The following is a 22,012-nucleotide window of genomic DNA, read 5'->3' on the forward strand; positions in this document are numbered from 1 at the left end:
AAATACTAGGAATCCCCGTGTGAAAACCGGCGGATTCCCCTTCTGGGTACTTCAAAGGGGAAGCCCCGGCAGGGTGCTAGTCTGTCTTTAACACCTCTCAGAGACTTGCTAATCTTCCCTTTTAACAAAGAGAGAGCAGGCCTCCGGATCAGGGCCCTGGGAAGGCAAGGGCAGGGAGCTCGAATTTAATAGCATTGCTTTGTTGTCTTGGAGTCGATTTAGTGGTGCTTTATGTTTATGACACTTAACAGCGTTTTCCATCCACAACTGAGAGGTTAAATTCTCTTTCAAAACACATTTTTAGAAAGTCGATGGACAAAACATTACGTCACTATCATGTCATTCCTCTGCTCAAACCCCTGCAGTGACTCTTCATTTTAGTCACAGAAAAAGCCCCAGTCCACCCAAGAGCCCACGAGGACCTACACAATCTGTCCCGTCCACCCCACCGCTGCCCTGTCCCAGCTCTGACCTCGTCTCCCACCACTCTCCCCATCACACTGCTCCGGCCGCTCAGGCCTTTCTGCCTCCTGTCTACGTTACTCCTGTCTACACTGCCTGGTATGCCCTTTCCTCAAACAGCCACTCGGCTAATGCCCTCACCTTCTTCAGGTCTTCACGCAACTGTCACCGCAATGAGGCCAACCCCATCCCTGCTATTTACTGGTAAAAGGGCAACCCTCACTGTCCCTGCCCCCAGAGCTCTCCATCCTCCCCCACATCCCTCCCGGCAGCTTTTGCTTTTTCTTCCTCAGCACTTGTTACCTTCTAACCTTACATAATTTGCTGGGGGTTTTAGCCCTACTGTTGAATGTTTGTCTTCCCCCACTAGCCACATAAAGGCAGGGCCTCAAGAAAGACCGGCATACTGAAGTTGTTCAATAAATACCTATTTAATGAGTAGTGTAGTTTAAGTGGCACGTGAGAAGGGAAAATCATGGCATTGGCCCATGAATGCCTGAGGTTTTGAAACACCAGTCTAGCCCAATGGCCAACTTGTACAGCTGGGGAAACTGAGCCCCAGAGAGGGGGTGTGCACAGAGCAGTGGGTCAGCGTTGGCGCTGAGACCGGAACCCTGTTTCCTGAGTCCCGGGCTCCCTCTCCTGCTCCTCCTCGGGGTGGGTGGACAGTGTAGGGAGGGAGAGGAAATGGGGGTGGGAGGGCAGGGGAGGGAAAGCAGGGTGGAGGGCTCCTCACCGTTGATTTGCAGCTGGAAGGAGACCTGGGCCTCGGCGTCCTCGTGGAAGGCCAGCATGGTGTAGTGACCAGCCTCAGCCACCTTCACCCGCACCAGGGTCAGTTCTGACACATACCTGGGGAGCAGGCCAGGCCAGGAGGCCCACTGTCAGCGCTGGGAGAACGCATACAGCCCTCCCCACCCTCCTGTACAGACACGGCCCGGGAGGGAGAGGGGCTTGCCGAGGTCACACAGGTGTCAGTAGCAGGCCCGGACTCACACCCATAGAATTAGTCTCCTGGCTCCCCACCCATAGGCAGTTCCACTGCGCCAAGAGGGCGGGTAGGAGGGCTGGGGAGGAAGGGTTAGCAGCGTTTCCCTCCTCCTCTGCATCTCTTCTCCTTCAGAAAGGCCTGACACTGCTTTATCCCAGCATTGGCACCTCAGGCCAGCCTGCCGATCTCCAGCCTCAGGGCTCCCACCATGCATGGGTGGCAGGGGCCTGCCTGGCACCTTCTTCCTCAGTCATCCTGCTTTTTCTCTCCTCAGCTGCCTCCTGACGGCTCCACCCATCACAAGGACAACTAAACATCTGGGAGATCATCTGACCAGTGTCTGCTTCCCCACTAGACAGGAAACTCTAGGAGGCATGGAACTGTGTGTTCAGTTCTCCGCAGCATCCCCAGGGCCTGGCACAGCGCCTGGCAGGGTGCCTGACACGTAATGGGCTCTCAGGAAAGATGGGCCTAGGTTTGTGGAGTAGCTGAAGGCTGTGGGCTGCCTGGCAGCTGCAGACCCTAACTTCCAGAATGAAGCGGGTAGGCGGCTGCTCACCGAGTCTCGGACACATTGCGCGTGGACAGGGCGATCTCGCCGGCGCTGGAGTCGCCCAGGGTGCGGTTGTCCTTGAACCACATGACAGTGGGAGGCGGGTAGGCCTCGAACACCACCTGCAGGGTCCGGCTCCGGTGCAGTTCCGCAAACTGTACAGCGTCCAGCTCCCTCAGCAGGCGCACATAGCCACTCTCTGCAAGGGGCGGCTGTCAGGGCGGGGCTGTGCCTCTGGGGGCGGGGCTTCTGGAGGCAGGGCACCAGGTTTACGAACTACCTGAGCTGGGATTGAAGTTGGGGCTGGGGCTGGAATTGAGCCAGATTTGGGGCTGACATTGGTTTGGAGACCAGGTTTAAGGTGGAGGCTGGAGTTGTAGTTCTCACCCAGGCTGGTGGCTGAGATGAGCTGCAGCCTGGATGAATTGAGGGATGGGGCTGCCTGGGCCTGGGATGGAGTCTGGGATTGGACACTGGGGTGGGGCCAGGCTTCAGCGAGGAGGAAAGTCTAGATGGGATTAGGGTTGGATCTGTGTCTTGGTTTGGGTTTCTCCAGGACATGGAGCTCTGGTTTGAAATGTGGCTGGAGCTGGGCTGAAGGTGTCCCTGTGGCTAGAGCTGGGCTGAAGGTGTCCCGGGGCTGTGACAGGGTGTGGATCCAGCTCAGAGCGAGGGTTGGGGCTGAGCCCGAGGAACGCACCCACCACGGTGACATTGATGGCTTTTTCATCCTGATGGTCGTACAGACTCTCAGATACATTGCAGATGTAGGTCCCCGAGTCGCCCAGCTCAGCACTGGGGATGTGCAGGATGGAGCGGATGTGGGGAATATCAAAGTCGGTCACTGGCTCCACTAGCCGCCCACTCTGTGGGGACAGGTAGGGCAAGGCCCCCCAAATCAGGAAGCGTCCAGGAAGGCAGGCTGCCAGTCGAGATAGCCATCCCTGCCTGGCCCTCCCTTCAACCCCTGGCCCAGCATTACCTCCTCGCGGGGGTATGTCCACTCGAAGTTGACCACCTCGTTCCCGGTCACAATGCACGTGATGGTGATGTTCTCACCCTGGCGGACCACCGTCTGCGCTGCATTCATTGAGACGTTGATGGATGACGCTGGTGGAGAGAGACGGGCTTCGTTAGGAAGTCACCACCAGCTGGCTACCAGCACTTCAACTTGGGGATGGGGTCGGGGTCCAGAGAGGGAAGGGATGATTTGATGTGGAAGATTCATTTATGCAACAAATATTTATTAAATATCTGCTCTATGCCAAGTACTATTCTAGGCACTGGGGCTTTCGCAGTAAACACAACAAAATTTCTGTCCTTGTGAAGCTGACATTCCAGAAGGGATAACAGTCTGGAAATCAAAGTACTCTCCAGGCAATTTACTGCGTACCAGATCCCCTCCGTCTTCTGTTCTATTTCATCTTTCCAGTAATCCCATTTTACAGCAGAGAAGCAGGCTCGGAGAGATGGTGTGCTCTGTGCAAAGTCACTGAGGCAGGAAGTGGCAGAGCTGGGATTCAAACCCCACAGGCTCCAAAGCCTGTGCCTTTGCCCACTGCTACATGCCACCCGGCTCTGCCACTAACACATCCCGGTGACCTTGGGCAAATTCCATCCTCTTTCTGAGCCTCACTTTCCTCATCTGTCAGATGGAGAAACATGAGCTGCCTTCAAAGGCCGTAATGATAATCCCGTGACAAATGGAGCCACACACGCTGGAAAGGGCTCTACCTCTGTGAACGCTCCTACTTGCCTCTGCTGGGCATCAGGCCAGAGAGGGGGCTCACCCTGGAGGCTGTAGACATAGTAGGGCTCGGAATCCACCTCCTTGTCCCCAATGGTGGTTTTGCAGACATAGGTCTTGTCCTCAAAGGTCCCAGAGAAGCCACGTTGGTGGTCGTAGGGGATGGGCAGTGGGTCATCCACCTTCTTCTCATGCAGTGTCACCACCAGTTGTGGATCCGTCACTCGGCATGGAATTGTGGTCTCGGTTACTTCCGTGAGGAAGATGAAAAATTCCTCGGGGAAGATCGGGAGGAAGCCCATGGTGGGATCTGCCAGGGGTGAGGGTGGGGTTAAAAATGAGGGTCAGGGGGAGCTGGGCTTCTGGCTAGCCCCTGAATTGCCGTGTGACCTTGAACAGGCCTATTTCCCTTTCTGGCCCTCAGTTTTCCCATTACAGAATAAGGATGCTCTCAGAAGTCTCCTCGAGCTTTAACATTTCATGTGGACAGTACCAGGGTGGGGAAGCCCCCAGCTGAAGGGCAGCTGGTACCTGGCATGTGTAGAATGGGGACGATGGGACGTAGAAGCCAAGAGGGAGTGTATTGGAACCAGCTGAGAATGCAGAGTTCTTGGGAGCCAGGAATGGGGTGGGCTGGCAGGGAGCAGATGGATATTCAGACCAAGGGGTGGGAATGAACATACTCCTGGGCTGAGCCAGGCTGAATTCCACGATTCGCCTGCATTTCTGAGCTGGCTGCATTCACCGCGTCACTAACGCACTGCCTGAGCTTCCCCAGATGCCTGCAGTTGAGGAGTGAGGGCGGGAGCACAGGCCGGGGGCCTTACCTGGCACAAAGATGTAGAGCCGTTTTTGCTCACCAGCCTCCAGCTCATGGGAGTTATTATAGGCACAAAAGTATTCTCCCGTGTCTGTCCCAGTGACATTGGTCAGCGTCAGGATGCTGGAGAAATTGCCCTCCTGGGTCCTGACCATTTCTTGCGGAGGCTGCTTGGACATCCGTTTCCACACCACCGGGTCTGGACCCGAGCAGGTCAGAACCAAGGTGCTGGAGACATTGAGGACCAGCTCCGGCCCCGGAGGAGTGATGACCAGACCTCGGGAAGCCTGTGGTCCCAGCAACACCAGCAGGGGCAGCCACAGCGCCTGGCCTTTGGGAGAGGAGGCGTCCGATAAGATGCCAGAGGCCAGGAGCCTCCGCACCTCTCCCAGAGCTGACACATAGAACCACACCTCCCTAATCCAAACACAGCCGGGAGCCCCCGGCACGAGGCCTGCTCGCTCAGTGCCCAGGGCCCGGGGCCTCCTGGCCTCCGGACCTCGGTGCCTGTCCACCCCCAGCCTAGGAGTCCTTCAGCAGCAGCCTCAGGCTGTGGGCACGTCCTCACAAAGGCGGCAGGAAATCCTCGGGAAGTCATTCCCAGCCTCCAGTTCCTGCATCATTTCCCAGGTCACTTTCGGAGCCTCTTCCCTGCAGCTGCCTCCGCTGCCCAGGTTCTGCCCGAAGCCCAGAGGTGGCCCTGCTTGGGGAGGGTGGGGCAAGGTAGCTCAGAGTGGGGCAGATTGGGGCAGGAGAGATGCTGAGGCCTCTGGGAATGCAGGCGGATGGGAGTTGGGGGTTGCCAATCAACTGGTTCCACTTCCCATGCTGACATCCCCGGGGGAAGGATTCTGTCAGCCATCCCACCCCACCCCCCCACCCCCCCAGCCAGTCAGCCATCCTTAGTAAGCTTTACCTAGTCATCGATGGCCAATGACCATTGATTGCCTAGTCAGCTGCTCAGCCCCTGGAGAGCCGAGTACATGTACCAGGCAGGAGTGAGGGGAGGGAGTGCTGAGTAAAGCCCAGTGAGGACTTGGGAGTGCACAGCCAATGAGTGCACAGCCAGGCAGGGTGGGGAGTCCCAGACCGGAAGCAGGCCGGCCAGACCGATGCCAGACCAATACCAGCCAGTGCTGAGAAGAGATGGGAGGCTGGGTGTCTCTCAGTGAGTTGGGTGGGAAAGCTGGTGAAGGGGCATGGGGGTGGAAGGCTGAGCAAAGGATTTGAGCCAAAGGCTCTGGGCAAGCAGGATTAGTGAGCTGGGGTTAGTGAGCTGAGGGGTGGGCAGTGGAATGGCAGGACATGGAGGCCGGGAGCACAGCAGTGCCCCTGGGTTCCCAGGCTCTGATGCTCCACCCTGCCAGCTCCAGGGTCCTGCTTAGCGACTCCCCCGGGCCCCTCCCAGGCCCCCCGTCTACCTACCTTTGAGGACAGGAGCTGGCATGACATGCAGAAGCAGCATGGTGTCCTGCAGAGTTAAACAGGGACCAGTCAGGGCCCAGGGCGGGCAGAGGCAGTGCCAGGGCCCATCTTCACACCTGGGTCCTGCAGAGTGAGCCCCAGCCTGGGCCACCGAGCCTTCGTGTCCATGGCGCCGAAGTCAAACGCTACCCGTGTCCCATGGCCGAGAGGTCTCCCCGGCCCACAGGTCCCCCCCGCTGCACGAGGCGCAGCCTCGAGGAGCTGGGCTCTTCTTTGGCTCCGACCTTTCTTTGGCTCCGTGGTGACCCCCCCCCCTCTCTTTTGAGCCTTAGTTTCTCTATATTCACAGGGGGCGGGGCGGGGGGCTTGGACTGGATGGTGTCCAGGGGCCCGCCAGCTCTAACAGCCTGTCCTCCGGGTGACAGTTCCAATACCAGGCTCTTATCTGCCAGGACAAATATTTGGGAAAGTGTGATGAAAGGCCTGGAGGAGAAGGAGGGGGTAAGCCAGAACCCAGAGAACTCCCACAGCTCCACAAGCACAACAGGAAGTGGAGGTGGCTGTGGGAAGGGAAGCGGGGGAGTCAGGGCTGTGGAATGTGGGGGGAGTACCCCCACACCTGGCCCCCCTTCCCTCTGTCCTGAACTGCACAGGGAGGCCCAGGGGAGAGGGGCTGGGGGCTGGGCCCCGGGGCGGCCCCACTGCACAGCAAGCCTTGGGAGGTCCGTGGAGACTGCTGAACCCACCCCACCCCTAGTGTCCAGATGGGGAAACTGAGGCTCTGAGAGAAAAAGAAGTTTGCCCGAGGTTACACCACAGAGCTTGTCTGAGAGAGAGACAGAGAGACCTGGACTGATAGAGGTAGAGAGAGACGAAGACACAGAGAAACGGAGAGAGGGGAGACAGTGATGGAGACAGAAAGCAGCAACAGCAGGGACACTCCCTGAAAGACAGACTGAATTGGGAGCGTCTTTGTTCTATCTCTTCCTGTGGCCGCCGCATCCAAGGGTCCCAAACAACCACCAAGAGCCAGGCTCGCCAGGGTCTGCCTGCAGCATGGGCGGGAAGGAGCCCAGAAGCAGATGGGAGTCACAGCAAGAAATGTGGGCAGTAGCCACGTGACAAGGCAACGAGGAGCCTCCCGGTGCCGTGGGTCTGCTGACTTCCCTGAGTGGCTGCCCAGCCTGGCCTGCTCCTCAGCCCACACCCAGTCCACCCCCACTGCACCCCCAACCTCACCCCTTTTAGTTTCCAGTCCAAGGCTGGGGTCCTGGCCTGAGCCCCAGCAGGGCTACCTTCTGTGCCATCACTATCTCTGTGGCCTCGGTCTCCAGCTCTCAACATGAGATGGTGCTGAGTGTACCACTTACAAAGCTGCATTTACTCATTGCTGGGACAGGGGGAAGCATCCTGGCCTGTGGACCCCCAGTCTCAGCTCTGCCCAGTACCCTGATAAGCTCTCTGAGTGAGTCTACCCTTCTCCTCCTTCTCCCCACCCCTTCAGAGCAGCCTGCCTAAGGGTCCCCTCATTGCTTCCCTCTCCCAATTGTTCCAGGCTGAAAATCCAGCCCTTCTGATGCACCCCCTCCTTCCCCCATCCCTCCTACTCCAGCCCCTTCAGCTGGATGCCAGGCCTCCTCCAACGGGAGGGAGCAGCGCCATGGTGGAGCCAGCAGCCCCCACAGAGGCCCATCTGCCCCTCGGTGGGTGCCCCTCTGACTCCCCCCTTCCTGCCAGAGATCTCAGCCAAAGAAAATCATTAGCAGCCGCGGCTGGGGGAGGGGGTCATTTCAGCCTCCCTGCCCCTCTCCTCCCAGCCTCCTCGGCTGGCCACACTGTTTATTATTCTAAAGGAGGAATTCGGTGGGCTGGCCTGGAGATGGGAGGTCACTGCAATTGGGGCTGGCCTGGCTCTGGAAGCCTGGGCTGTGTGGGCTGGGCCCCCTGGGCCAGCAGCCCCTGACCCTGGCTCCTCTCCTGCTGGGCCTGAGCTGGGGGCGGCTTAGAGTTTCTGAGACTCTCAGCTGGGAGGGGTCTTCTTGAACCGGCAGCAGAGGCCCAGAGATGGACAGAATCATGGCCCAGTCACACAGCGAAAAGGCAGAAGAATCGGACTCTGGGGAGAGGATAGATAGGCTGGTCAGAGGAGCTCAGGGAAAGTGTTGACACCTTAGAGAGATTGGATGGCCCAGGGATCTGGGACTGGCTTCTCTCTTTATGAAATGGGCATTTGGCTCTGGTCACAGGGGCCTCAGACCCCCATGAGACTGAGCAAGTCTCTAGCTCGCTCTGGGACTCCGTGTCTCCATCCATACAGGGAGCCAGCAGCCCTCACAAAGGCCCATCTCAAAGAGCCATCCCTGCTCTGAAACTGCCAGGAGAAGGCTCTCGCCACTGTTATTCCCGCTGCTGCGTGGTTTGGGGGCTGAGGAGAAGGAGGGGCTGCATTTCTGAGGCTGGAGTCATGTGAGAATTCATAACCATCTCATTTCATGGACTGCATTTCCCCGACCACTCAGTCACAAGCTCGCTGTGTGAAGTTTGACAAGCTGTTTCCCTCTCTGGGCTTCATTTTTTCAGGTGACTTTCAGACAGATAAACCGGTGACATGGAAATCCAGGAGGTGGCAGGGGAAGGGTGGCATGGACAACAGGCCACAGGCCTGGGAAGGACCAGAGTGTGGCCTGAGGCACATGGACATGACCTCCTGGGCCATCTCGGATGAGCCCCTGACACCCCCAGCTGTCCACCCAACGCCTCGTGGACCTCTTTGGGCTTCCAGAGGCTGCCATGGGTCTAGCCAACCCCAGAGAGGGCCAGACAGCTGATTTGAGGGTCAGGGGTGCTTGCCTGCAACAAATCCCTTCTTCAGGGGGAGGGCTGCACTCCACACAAAGTGGGTGTCCCCGTCAGGGAACAGACATCCCCCTACCTGCCGTACTCTCATGCCCAGGGAGGCCCCTGAAACAGAGAGAGGGAGTCCGCTTTTGCCCATGAGAAGAATGCCGTGTGCCAGGGAGCCCTCATGATTTCTTTTATTTTAGCCAGGTTGGGGGACAGAGGTCCAAAGATGGAATAATCAATTGCCCAGCTCCTCACAGTGAATCAGAGGGACCCCTTGGGGGAGCAGAGTGAAGACCCCAAGTCCAGGGGAGCAAGCATGCTTGGGGAACCTTTCTCAGAGCCCCAGCCTTCTTTCCTTCCTGCACACACGAGTCCCCACTCCTTTCCCACCGCCTTAATCTAAATAAATCCAGTCCATCTTGGCCACATCCGCCGACAGCAGCTTCCCTCCCTCGGGGTCCTGAGGCTCCCACGACACAGGCAGGCCAGGGAGGGGGGCCTGCACGGCTGCCAGCGGCGGAGGCCTGCGCACCGCGAGCACGTGCGCACACAGCACAGACTCCTGCCCACGCACTCGTTCACACACTCCTCAGAAACACATCCGTGCGCGGCGGACCATGTGTGTGCCGGCCCTCAGGCAGACCCTCAACATGTGCACGCAACGTCCACACAAAACACGCATGCATACAGCTCCCACTGTGCCCAACACATGCACACACAGCAGACTACTGCCTGTGTGCTCTCCCAGTGCCCACATGAGGTGCACACGTGTGTGGCACCTCACATATGTACCCAGGACAAACAACCTGTGCACGTACAACATGCACACAGAACATGTGCTCATGGGACCCCCAAACTCCTCTGAACACACATCCATATGTGTGCAGACGGGCCACAAAGCCAGGGTGTTGTGAATTTGCTGCACCCAACATGCGTTTGACTCACTTGCTCCTCAGCCGACTCCATGAGATAGATACAGTGATCATTCCCGTTTCAGATGGGAAACTGAGGCAGGGAGCACTTAAGGAACTTGCCTAGGAACAGAGAGCAGAGACTGAGCCAGGGTGAGAGCTCTACCAGCATTTCTCTATTGACTTGGTTTGAGCCGGGGAGAGGGTGGTGAAACTGATATAAACAATTGGGTTTGAGGTTCATCTAGCTGACACCGGCAGGACCTGCTGGTTAGATATTGGGGGGCTAAAGGGAGAGGTGTCATAAATGAGCCCCACCCCTGCTTCTGGCTTGGTGGGTGCATACTGGGGCAATGCTAAGATGAGAATGAAGCAGAGGAGCAGGATGAAGGGCTGCCACTGAGCTGGTTAGAGTTATGGAGGGGCTGTGGGCACCTGAGGGGACAGAGGGACACTCAGTCTGGCAGCACGGAACAGGCTGGGCAGAAGTAGCTTTGAGATGAGGGTGGGAGGGAGCCCTGCTTTGAGGAGGAAGGGGGTGCCAGGGATGCTCTGAATAAATAAGATGCCAGAGGGAGGAGGAGGCCTGGCATGGGGTCGTGGGGTTAGTATTGGAATGTCAGAGCTCCATGGCCCTCGGGGATCATCTTCCTATCCAACCCCCTTCCTCAGCCCCATTGCACAGATGGGGAAACTGAGCCTGAGAGCAGAACAGCAGCAGGTCCCAGTGCCGTCCCAGCCAAGCGGGGATTGGAGACAGTGTCAGAGGAGTGGCTTGTCAAGATGCTGGCAGAAACGGGACAGACTCCGGTCTCCTGACCAGCAGGCTAGTGCTCTCTCCTCCACGCCAGGGGCATTTCACAGCCTCTGGGACAAACTTCAGGGGACAGATCCCTGGCTGGGAGTAAGGGGATATGGGTTCTAGTCTCTGCTCTGTCACCCACCTGTAGTGTGGACCTGCCCCACTCTGGGCCTCAGTTTCCCCATCTGTACATGGGGTGGGCCGGGCTGTCCTGGGAGCCCTTCTCAGGTCCCTGCTCTAGAAGGCAGCTGTGCTGAGTTGGAATGCTGGGGTGGGGGTGGGGGAGGGGTGCTGAGGAGGGGCCCTAGCCAGGATGTCATGACTCAGCTCCGAGAAGGCAGCCAGCTCCAGGCCTGGGAGTGTGTGGGGGCAAGAGGCATCTGGAGCCAGAGATGGAGTCCTCCCGCCAGCAGCTGGGCGAGTGCGAGAGTGACGGCAGTGATGGCGGCACAGGCTGGACGTGGCAGCGTGTGGCCCGTGTGGCTTCACCCGGCGTGGGCTGAGATGTAGGTGTGAGCCCGCAGCACGGGAGCCAGGCAGGAGAGCAGGGTCAGTTACAGGTGGGAGGTGGAAACCTGGGAAGGGGCTGAGGCTGTGGGGCTCCCACCTGCCCCCCTCAATCCTATGCCCCACTTCTACCTGTTAGGGAAGGCTCAGCATCCCATCCCACACAATGAATCTCCCCACAAGCCCCAGGATCACACTGAAGCCAGAGAGGGAGAGCAACGTGGCCCAAATCACACAGGGGTGCAGCTCGGTCACCCAGGCCTGACCCGCCATGCTGTGACCTGACCCGCCATGCTGTGACCTGACCCGCCATGCTGTGACCTGACCTGCCATGCTGCGGCTGGACCAGCAGCCCTTCGCGTTTGCCAGGTCCCTGCCAGGTCCCCCAAACAAAGTAGCAGAAATTGGTAAGTTGGAGCCTGGCACGGACTCTAGCTGTTCTGGAAGTCCGAGTGGGTATAAGAACAGTGCCAGTTTCATGGACCATCATTCTGATCCCCCTTAACCCTACCCTTACCCCCTCTGCCCCACTGCACCCCTCTCCTCACCTCAGTCTGTCCCCTCCCTCCTCTTCTCACACCTCAGCCTCTCGGAAACACCCGTCTGACCATGACCTTCCCTGGCCCTCCCCTGGCTCTCCATCACCCCTCGGTGCAGTTGGCCTCCCTTATTCGCAGTTTTGCTTTCTGCGGTTTGTTACCCACAGTCTGAAAACATTCAATGAAAAATTCCAGAAATAAGCAATTCCTAAGTTCTACATTGCACACCGTCCTGAGTAACACGATGAAATCTCGCACCTCCCCCCTCCATCCCACTCAGGACGTGAATCATCCCTTTGTCCAGCGTATCCACACTGGGCATGCTCCCTGCCCACTAGTCACTTAGTAGCTGCCTCCGTTATCATCAGACCAGTTATCAGAGAGAGACCACGGTCACATAACTTGCATTGCAGTGTGTTATTACTATTGTTCTACTTTATTATTAGTTACTGTTGTCACTCTCTTACTGTGCCTAATTGATCAATGACCTTTTCATAGGTACATAGGTACAGGGAAAAACATAGCATATATAGGGTTCGGTACTCTCTGGGGTCTCAGGCATCCACTTGAAGGCTTGGAATGCATCCCCCGTGGATACGGGGGGACCACTGTTAGAGGCCGGCTTCTTAGCCCAGCCTTTAAGAACCCTTGCGCCCTGGCCCTGCAGACAGCTCATCATGACTGAGGGAGGGAGGGTGCTGCCCTCCCAGCTCCCCAGGGCCCATGTGAGGCCCCCACACTCGTCACTCACTCCGTGCTCCTCTCCCCGGGAGGCCTCCCCAGGGAGACAATGGAAAGAAATGACCTATTTTCTGGAAGTTCAGAATAAAATGAAACATCTGTCTGGATCGGAGCCAGGCTGATAAAGAACGGACTGATCCCCCCAGCCTGAGCCCCCCCTCCTTGCTGCACACCCCCTCAACTGCTAGAGTGTGAGCACTTGGGGGTAGGGGAGCTGTGTGGGCCCCTGCTACTTGGAACGCTTCGTGGGAAAGCACTCAGTGTGTGCCTCATGGTCGCTGGTGACCCCGAGGAGGGGGCCTGGGTTCCCACACAGGCTGGGAACCAGCCTGAGAAGGAGGACTGTGAGGAAGGGAGGCCAGCTGCACGCCCCAGTCCACCTGCTGCAGAGCAAGCACTTCCTGCCTCCTCAGGCGCCTCGCTGGCCTCCCAGCTCGTCCCCGCAGCCACCCTCCAGGCCATGTGGCCTGGCTAGGCCCAGGCCCAGTGGATCCCTGGGTCGGAGTCCTCTGGATCCCAACGAGGCCCCCAACAGGCCCTTCAAAAAAGAACAAGGACTTAAAGGCCTTGACAATAACGGCAAGAATAATAACAGCTACCGCTGATTTAGTTCCTCTCATCCACCCCTAGGCTGAGGCCTCTATGGGAATGATCTCAGAGCAATCCATGAGGTCAGTGTTGCTTCTCCATTTTACAGATGAGGAAAGTGAGGCACCCAGAGGTTAAACCATTCGCCCAAGGTCGAGGAGCTGGCCAGTGATGAAGCCAGTGCTCAATCCTGAGCAGACTGACCTCAGAGCACACAGGCTCAACGCCCAGGTGACAGATAGCCTCTCTAAGGCAGGAGGCGAAGATGACCAGCACACAGGACCAGCTCAATACATGAGTCAGCAGCCCTGTTCTTTGACCCTGTTTCCTGGCCTCTCCTTTCAGCTGAGGGAAGCTACAGCTGGCAGGCAAGGGGGGAGACAGTCGTGCCATCTTTCATAGAGCCCCACGGTCTTAGAATTGGGAGGGCCGTAAATACTCCCCATTCACATCTCCCCCTCCCTCTCTGCAAACAAAGAGGTCGTCCATCTTACACTTGCACACCTCCCTGTGACAGGGATCTCACCCCCTCACCTGAGCCCCATTCCATTCTTGGCCAGCTCAGGGTCCTCAGATGTTAGGCTATTCAGAAATTTTCATTACATCGGGCGCAATTTGTCTCCTTGTATCTTCTACTCCCGGGTCCTGCTTCTTTCCACCAACCACCCCACCGACCCAGGACATCTTTCTTCTCATTCATTGTCCTGATGCCCCACAATCTGAAAACAAACAGAGGCCCCTACTAATTTGGGACTAAGCACTCTGCTACATGAGATGACCCAGAGGTTCTGTTTTATCTTCACAACAATTCTGTGTGGTGGATACGATCCTTATTCCCATTTCACAGAGAAGGAAACAGACTCTCAGAAAGGTCTGGTAACTTGCCCAAGGTCACACGGCCAACAAGCAACGGAGCTGGGATGCAAACTCAGGCCTGTCTGACTCCAAACCTGTATTCTTAACTGCCATGCTAGCCTGCTTGTCTCCCACCCAGAAGCAGGTCTGTCCCCCGAGAAACATTCCTACGTGGGTTCACCCTCAACCAGGCTCTCAGGGATGGAAGGACCCTCAGAGTTCAGAGCGCTGTCCCTCCCCTCACTGCGGTGCAGAGTGACAAGGGGCCTACTCCAGCTCACCAGGGAATTTGAAAGTCAAGCTGGGGATAGAGCTCAGAATCTTTCTGCAACTTCACTGCAAAGCCTGAGGGTCAGCCATGGGTGCAGGCGAGGAGCCTTCCTGCGGACAGCCTGGGGCGGCAGGGGCAGTGCCCGGTGGGGCCCTGGCCTGCCTTGAGGCCTGTCCCAAGGGCCTCTGAGATGGAGCACCTACAGTCGGGCTGGGTGTGTGCCAGCTCTGCCATAGGCCCTCTGTGCTGGGGTCCAGGCCTGGCCCTGCTGGGCCCCAGCATTCCTTACCACTGTTCACAGGGGGCCGGGGCCTCTCTCTGTAGCTGCAGAGTTCCAGGCCTCTGCCATCCCTCGGTTGCCCTGCCTCACACCCCACCCCCAGAGCCTCATCTCCGGCGGTGCCATGGCAACGGAGAGCACCAGGCCCTGGCAGCCAAAGGAGCCCCTGAGAGGGGTCCCTGGCTAAGGCTGGGGAGGAGGTGGGGGTGCAGCAGGCACAGACAAGCAAACCTTCTGTTCCCCGGGCTGCTGCCAGCCCCGGATCAGCCCTGGGCAGGGGTGGGGGCCACAAATAGAATGGGTTCTCAGAGCCAAGTGGGCAGGGGCAGGCAGGCCTCAGGCCATTGGGACTGACCCGCCAGCACGCGGCCTTCCCCCACCAGCCCAGAGCCCCCAAACGGTCCCGGGGAGCTAGCTATTAATTGGTGCCAATTATAGAGCATTGAGATTCCCCTCAGCGCCCTCCTGGGCAGCAGAGCCGGAGGGGAGAAAGCTCCCATGTTTCATTTCCTTCTCACCGTCTCTGCCTCTGTTCCCGCACCCGTTCTTCAGTCATTCACCCCCAATTCGCCCATTTACTCTTCCTCAGCCTCTCTGGGCCTCGGTTTTTTGATCTGAAAGTGGGAGCTCGTGGAGGCCTCGCATGAGTTAATACAAATAAAAGGCTGAGAGCAGGGCCTGGCGTATAGCCCTCTGCAAAGTCAGTGGTCATGATATTATTATTCTTTATTCACTCAGGGGAGACGCACTCACTCACTCACTCACTCACTCACTTGGCATTGAGTGCACGGCCAAGACCCTGCCGGTTAAGCTTGTCAGCAAAGGGATACATGTGATAAATGAGACGCAGGAACCCCCTCCCCAGAAGGGCTCCTCAGGAAGGGGCGCTGCTGCTGTTATTGGTGTTGTCAGCAGGCACGGCGGGGGTGGGGGCAGGGTATTCCTCCCAGGTATTCAGGGGTTTAGAGACCCGGCCAGGACCAGAACCCACGTCTAATGACCTTCCAGCCCACTGTTTGTCAGCAAGCTCTTTCCTGTACCTTCGTCTTAGTCCCTTCATTTGATTTTCCCACAAATGAGGAAACCTACCTAACAATTTTTTGGGATGTCTCCAAGTTCCTAAGCAGGGATTAGGCTTACAGGAGGTGCTCAATAGATGCTTACACAGCATGAAAGTTCAAATGGCTGGGTAGGGTCAGCTCTTCTGGTCCTCATGCCTGGGGCCTCAGCTGCCCCCGATCAGTCGGAACTCACCAGACTGGGGAACTGGGGTGGGCAGGTGAGGGTGACCCTCCTCCTCCAGGGAGGTGATGGGACAGGCTGGTGAAGGGGCAGAACAGACAAAGGGAACCCCGATGCCAGCACGCTGTGCCTGATGCCACCCAGGACACTGAAGTGCATGGGATCCCAGCCCGGTCAGGGCAGCAGTCCCAGCTTGAAGCCACTTAATCCAGGACCAAGTGCCGGTCCTGCTCCCTCACAACTGTGTGACCTCTGACTTTAACTTCCCTGAGTTCCAATTTCCCGGAAAATGGCAGAAGAGATTGCTTTTCTGTTGCTGTGAGAGCTAAAGATGATGACGAAATGCTCCTGACACGTAACAGGTGCTCAGTAGATGGTAACTAGCATGATTACGATGACTCCAATGGAGATGGGGGGTGGCCTTGAGCGTGGCCTTCAGGTTTAGGGTCTTTGGGGGATGATGCCAGGGAAGGGCATTCCACAGGGGTGAGGGAAGTGGGCAATCTCAAGTCAATTGGGAGAAATGGCAGAAAGGCATCTGTTAGGCTAGAAACTGGGGCTCCTCCATGAAGAGGTAGGTGACAGGCAGGGAAGGAGGACAGAGGTCACTTTGGGCAAGATTTGGGGTGCCAAGCCAGGATTTGGGCTTTGCCTGAAGGTACAAGGAAGCCAATTTTCAGGACATTGACAGTGAGGGTGGGGGCTAGCTGCTGGCTGGGCAGCCATAATGGTGCAACTCCAAGCACTATGGGGGGTGGGGGGCTCCACTAGGAGAGTGGCAGGCGCAGGTTGGCATTTTGTGAGAGGGCATGAATTAGAATGGGGACAGGAGGCAGTGAGACCAAGTTTGGGGGTGAAGCCACCTCAGACCCAGCCTGAACTCCCTCGCAGGGCCAGCTATGTAATTTGTGGGGGCCAAGAGCAAAACGAAAATGCAGGGCCCCTTGTTAAAAAATGATGAAGGATTTCACGTGCAGGACCCTCCTGAGCATGGAGGCCTCTGTGACTGCGCTGGTGGGATGCTCATGAAGTCACCCCTGCTCCCTGGACTAAAGGGAAGGCCATCTGTCCGTCCACCCTTCCATCCACCCGCCCGTCTGCTTATCCCTCTCTGTGCCTGCCAGGGGTCCTCAGGGGCTAAGGGCAGAGCTGGATGGGACCTCTAGGGTCACCTTGCTGCTCCCTGGCCCTCCCCCATTTTACGTAAAAGGAAATTATGGCCAGAATGGAGAAGCCACGGAACCAAAGGCTGCGTGGCTCAAAAACTACCCAGGGGGATTCCCACCACTTGTCAGGATGGCCTCGCTCCTCCTCAACCCAAGCTCTGCCCTGTGGCCTCCGCGCACGGGGAGAGCTGCAGCCTGCGCACTCTCGGCGGCATAGAGCAAAGGCCATGCCTGCCGCCTGGGTTCTGGGCACAGTGCTATCGCTGTCATCCGTACAACCCGAGGCACATCCCCCCTCTCTGGGCTTCAGTTTCCCACCCATACAAGGAAGGTGAACAGTGACCACAAACGTCCTTTTCATCTCTGACCTTCAGGAACTGACGTCTGACCCCCTGGCCCTGCTGCCCCCACCTCCCCAGGGACAGCCCTTCCCATCAGAGGGCGGAGAAGCTGGAACCTCCAGATGAAAGGTTCCGGGCACCTGAGACATCAAATAGCGCTGATCTGAAGTGAGGCGAGGAGAAGGCATCAATGCAGCTAAAGCAATACACTTTGATGGTTAGACTGGGGGCGGGGTGCCCTGAAAACATCTGGGAAGGGGGGACAGGCCTGAGACCTGGGCCTGAGGGTTCAGGAAGCTCTTTGCCTGCGACTTCTGCTGCCCCCACCTCCCAAGACGTGAGGTGGACGTCTGCCCTGGAATCAACAAGTGTGTGAGCTCTGCAACCCTCACAGCAGAGGTGCGACTCGGCCTCCCTTCCCTCACCTCTGGACCCCATCGTGTGCCCATCTACCACTGGCCAAAGCCTTACTTCCTCTTGAAATCAGAGCATAGGAGGTTAAAAAAAAAAAAATCAGCATTGGAAAAGACCTAAATGGTCACAGCATCACACACACACCCTAACAGGCGCACCTCCCGACCCTCCTTCCTCAGTGTCCCGGGAAAACGGGCACGCGGGCTCTGCTCCCTGAGAAACGGAGTGCATTCACAGGCTGCTCTTCATTGTCCGAAAGTTCTCCTAGTTATTGCAGGTAACAGTTTTCCATTAGTGGTCATCGATCCCGACCACTTTCTGCAACATGGAGAAAAAGGGTAAGAAAAAAACCCTTCCACCGTGAAGTTAAATATGCATGATCCCTGAGTACACAACAGGGCTGCTGCGCCTGCCAACCTGGGCTGCATCGGCCCGGAATCCTGGAATTGCTTTAGGGCTGGAAGGAGCTTAGAGATCATCTCGGTCAACTTCCTTATTTTACTAATGGGAAAACTAAGGCCCCGAGAGGGACTGACGCCCCCACAGGCATCCAAGGTGAGTTTCAGGGTCTCAGGACCACCCCCACGGCTGAGGCACATTCTCAGAGTTTATGCTGGATCTGTAGGGGGGACCCAAGCCCCACCCAGCCTCTCATCAGGGCGCTGGAGTGACAAACACCCAGGTGCAAGTCCCGGCTCCACAACTTCCTCGCTGTGGGATTTTGGGCAACTGACTTAACCTCTCTGGGCATGTCCTCATCTGTAACCCAGAGAGAATTTATATCTACTCCTGGAGGTTGATGTAATGATTAAATTAGTTCAGCAAATATTTGAGCACTTACTGAATGCCGACCTGTTTTAAGCGCTGAGAAATACGGCAGTGAGCTTCGAGGGAATGGATGTAAAACACGATGGAAGTGCTCAGAAGGGGCTGGCCCGTTATATCATCCTGTACACACGGCTTTCCAGCCAAGGAGCCTCTGGGGTGGCTCCTGGGGGTGCGTGTGGGGGTGGGGGATGGCAGAAAGCAGTGGAGGAAGGTCTCCCCCTTCCCCAGGTCCACTGACTGCAGGGTCTGAACCATGTGCAAAAAATGGGGGGTAGGCAGGGGATGTATTTCAGGGATGTCTGGGGACCCTCTCATTCCTTCCTCCCTCTTTACCATACTCAGCTGCCTGTCCTGAGCAAAACACCCCGAGTCCCTTCCCTCAGCCGAGAAGCAGCTGGTCTCAGGCAGACTGTGCCCGGAAGATGGCGGTGGGCCTTTAGAATGCCAATGGTGGTCAGGTCCCTCCCACGGGCATAGCTTTTTGCAGACTGCAGATGAAATTCATAGCCAAGTTGTTCTGTGCAGGAGGCAGGAGAGCGTGGCCCTTGCCCAGACAATGACATTGGGTCCAGCCCACGAAGGGCAGGGACCATGCTGACAGTCTTACCTGCGCTGTTAGCTCGTGGAGCTCACACACTGGTTGGGGACCAATACCAGAGAGGCAGAGCGCTGGCCCAGGATCACGCAGTCAGCCAGAAGCCGAATGGGGGGTAACGCATGGTCAGCGGATGCCCAAACCTGGCGCTGTTTACCCATGGTGCCCACTGCCTTCCAGGTGCGGACGCAGCCCAGAAAGAAGACATGGGCCTGAGGTTGGCCACACAATGGATCTGAGTGGAGCCAGGGCAAGCGCCAGGTCTCCTGACTCTGGATCCATGGTGCTTTCCGCTGCCCCACATCTGTGGGCAATTACAAGTCTCAGCTCTTCTTCCCACAGAGGAGGGAGGGCTGCCTGAGCACTGCTGAAGGGAGGGTGTTGACCAGATGGCCCTCATTCAGGACCAAGCCAGGACCAGGTGGACCTGGGAGCAGGTCAAGCCCGATGCAGAACTTTCTGCTGCTGTTGGCGCTGGAGCCAGGAGAGGCTCTGTGGGAAGATGGAGACTCTCCCCTCCGACGCGGGTAGCGTGGGGGTTAAGTCTTTGGATTCAGGCAGACCGTGGTCCCAATACCAACTCTAACGTGTGACCTGGGGAAAGTCACTCAGCCTCTCTAAGCCTTGGCTCCCTTGTCGGCAAAGCAGGGGGAGCAAAACTGACCCAAAGGCCTGCTCTGTGCCTGGATGGGCTCAGCACTTAATGACAGTGACCAACATGGTCCTCCTGTCCCCGAGTGCTGTGGACTCAGCTCGGAGGCAAGGAGGGCTACATGACTTCAGAAGATGTCGCTGGAGGCCTCTGTGCACTGTGGGATCACAGATGCAGGCAGGGACACCCCTCCCTGTTTGACAGAGACAAACGCAGTCTGGAGGAACTGCACGGTGTTCTGGAAGGCTACCTGAGCGAAGGCAGGAGGCCTGGGGTTCTGGTCTCACACTTGAGAACAGAGGCTCTTCAGCCAGCCCCTCCTCCCTTTCACCAGGACATGGTCTTAGCCCCATTGCTGATAGGAGGACATGAGGGACAGAACACAAGACAGGGAAGCCCAGGGCCTGAAGGATCTGTGATATGCAAACAGAACACAAAGGGGAAGAAAGGGCCAAGCAACAAGTCACCAGTGAGCAGGGCATGGCGAGCACTTGAAAGACTGGTATAATCTGGGAAGGCTGCCTGGAGGAGGTGGAGTGGGCAGGCTCCTTGAAGGGAATGTGTAGGATGTGTCCATAGGCAAGATTGTGCCAATTCCTTGGGGGAATCCTGGTGTCTGACTGGAAGGAACAGGAACACAAGGAACAAGTTTGGAGTGACAGGGCAGGGAGCTTACTGTGTACCAGCACTCTGCCACTTACTTGCTGTGTGGTACAGCAAGGAGGGCTACATGACTTCAGAAGATGTCGCTGGAGGCCTCTGTGCACTGTGGGATCACAGATGCAGGCAGGGACAGCATACTGTACGACATCTTCTGAAGTCATGTAGCCCTCCTTACTTGCTGCTGTGAGCCTCCGTTTCCCCACACCTAAGGCGGGAGTTGCTGGTCAGCATTACACGAGATCACACTTATAAAGCACTCCACATAGTCCTGGACTGCAGGGAGTGACCATCAGGGGAAGCACGGTTAGGAGCTGGGCTTTCTACACGAAGACGCACAGTGGAATTGTGGTCCGATTTTTGTTTTAGGAGAGAGTGGAGAAGCAGTGGAAGGAGGGAGCTGGCCCGGAGGCCTGAGCAGCGGCCTGGGACCAGGGGAAAGGGCCCAGCAGCCGATCCCCCTTCTTCACTGAGGGGCACCCAGATCTGAGGGCCAGGTCCCTGACCCCCAGCCCTAGCTACGTGAACATGGCCTGCCAAGCCCCAGCCCCCTCGCCGCCTTCGAACTTTCCCAGCCACTGGGGGTTTGGAAGGACATCTTAGGAATCTGGAAAATTTGCAAATCCATTTAAATCCCCAGAGGTTGCCTGGCGCCCTACTGGCCTAAAGCCAAACAGATTCTTAGGGACAAGGCTTGGGGACAGGGCTATGGCTTTGAGGTCCCCTGTTCCCCTGCTAGGTCCCCTTTCCGTGTGCCCTGCTTGCCATCTCCCAATTTCCTTCTCACTCCCCTCCCCGCAGTCCCCACTTCCAACAGGCGCTGCTGTGCTTTGGAGACCCCCACTCAGCATGGCACCCAGAAACTTCTGGGGTTTATTTGATGAGGTCGGGGGATAGCAGGATTGAGGAGGCCTGGGCCACTCTCCCCCAGACGCAGCCAAAGCAGGAGAGAGGAGAAAGCTGGTTCCTCCATCCCTGATGTTGCCCACAGCCTCCAGTCTCCTCCCATCTGGTTTTGTTAAAAATATTTTACATTTTTTGACCTACTTGAGAAGGCACAGGCTGGGGTAGGGGGGCAGGCCAAGGAGCTGGGGTTCCCCCCTGTACGAGCACTTACCTTGCTGTTGATGCCTTCTGGTGTGGGCAAGGTCCAGGCCCTGGGCTGTCACCCCTTCCAGGAAGTCCTCCTCACTTCCCTCTCCTGATATCAAAAAGTCTTCGCTGGCTAGAAATGGGGAAGCCGCTGGGTAGGAGAGCAGGAAGGACTGCTGTGGGCCGCGGGAGCCTCTGGAGAGGGGAGAGAGTGGGGGGCTGCGGGGTGAGGAGTGGCCTCACGCCCAAAGCATCCTTTGGGAGGAGCAGGGTAGCCAGGAGGGGCCGCCCTGGGTCTGGCTGTCTGTGTCGCTCCACACAGGCAGCTGCCCCGGAGGGTGCTGGTCAGAAAGGCCCAGCTCTCTCCTTGTCCTCCTCCTCTCCCGGTCCAAGTTCCGCACTGAGCGATCCTGGGTCCCAGACGGGGCGGGCCGGGGACTGCGGGGCGGCTGGCAGCCCCCGGAGCTCACACCATTGTGGGCTTCCCTGCCCCCCCACTTAGGGGGAAAGGCTGCAGGGCGGCCTCTGATTGGCCCAGCTGGAGAAGGGGGGGGGGGTGGTGGAGCTGGGAGGGTGGACGCCGCGTGTGTCTGTTTTCAATTTTAGTTTTTTCCCTCCTCTCTTTCTTTTCCCCCAAGTTTCTTGTTTTTCTTCCTCCTTTCCCTCTGCTTGCTCCCTCCCGTCGC

The 22,012-nt window shown here is 57.5% G+C and overlaps 1 protein-coding gene across 2 annotated transcripts in view; it reads right to left on the reverse strand.

The window, feature by feature from the left end:
* PDGFRB (platelet derived growth factor receptor beta) overlaps positions 1-21,998 on the reverse strand; it is a 37,228-nt gene extending 15,230 nt beyond the window's left edge. Inside the window, exons 1-9 of one of the 2 annotated variants that reach the window (XM_079772323.1) lie at positions 21,352-21,998; positions 9,788-9,876; positions 5,999-6,044; positions 4,581-4,904; positions 3,797-4,063; positions 2,989-3,116; positions 2,707-2,872; positions 2,013-2,205; positions 1,199-1,314 (exon numbers count right to left, since the gene is read on the reverse strand). In XM_079772323.1, coding sequence (XP_079628449.1) covers positions 1,199-1,314; positions 2,013-2,205; positions 2,707-2,872; positions 2,989-3,116; positions 3,797-4,063; positions 4,581-4,904; positions 5,999-6,044; positions 9,788-9,808 — 1,261 coding nt within the window. In that variant the 5' untranslated portion in view covers positions 9,809-9,876; positions 21,352-21,998. The remainder of the gene's footprint in view (positions 1-1,198; positions 1,315-2,012; positions 2,206-2,706; positions 2,873-2,988; positions 3,117-3,796; positions 4,064-4,580; positions 4,905-5,998; positions 6,045-9,787; positions 9,877-21,351) is intronic. The other variant, XM_079772324.1, reaches the window with a different exon arrangement.
* Between the last annotated feature and the right edge of the window lie 14 nt (positions 21,999-22,012).

The sequence above is a fragment of the Cnephaeus nilssonii genome (assembly GCF_951640355.1).
Source record: "Cnephaeus nilssonii genome assembly, chromosome: 5".
Taxonomy (NCBI): Eukaryota; Metazoa; Chordata; class Mammalia; order Chiroptera; family Vespertilionidae; genus Cnephaeus; species Cnephaeus nilssonii.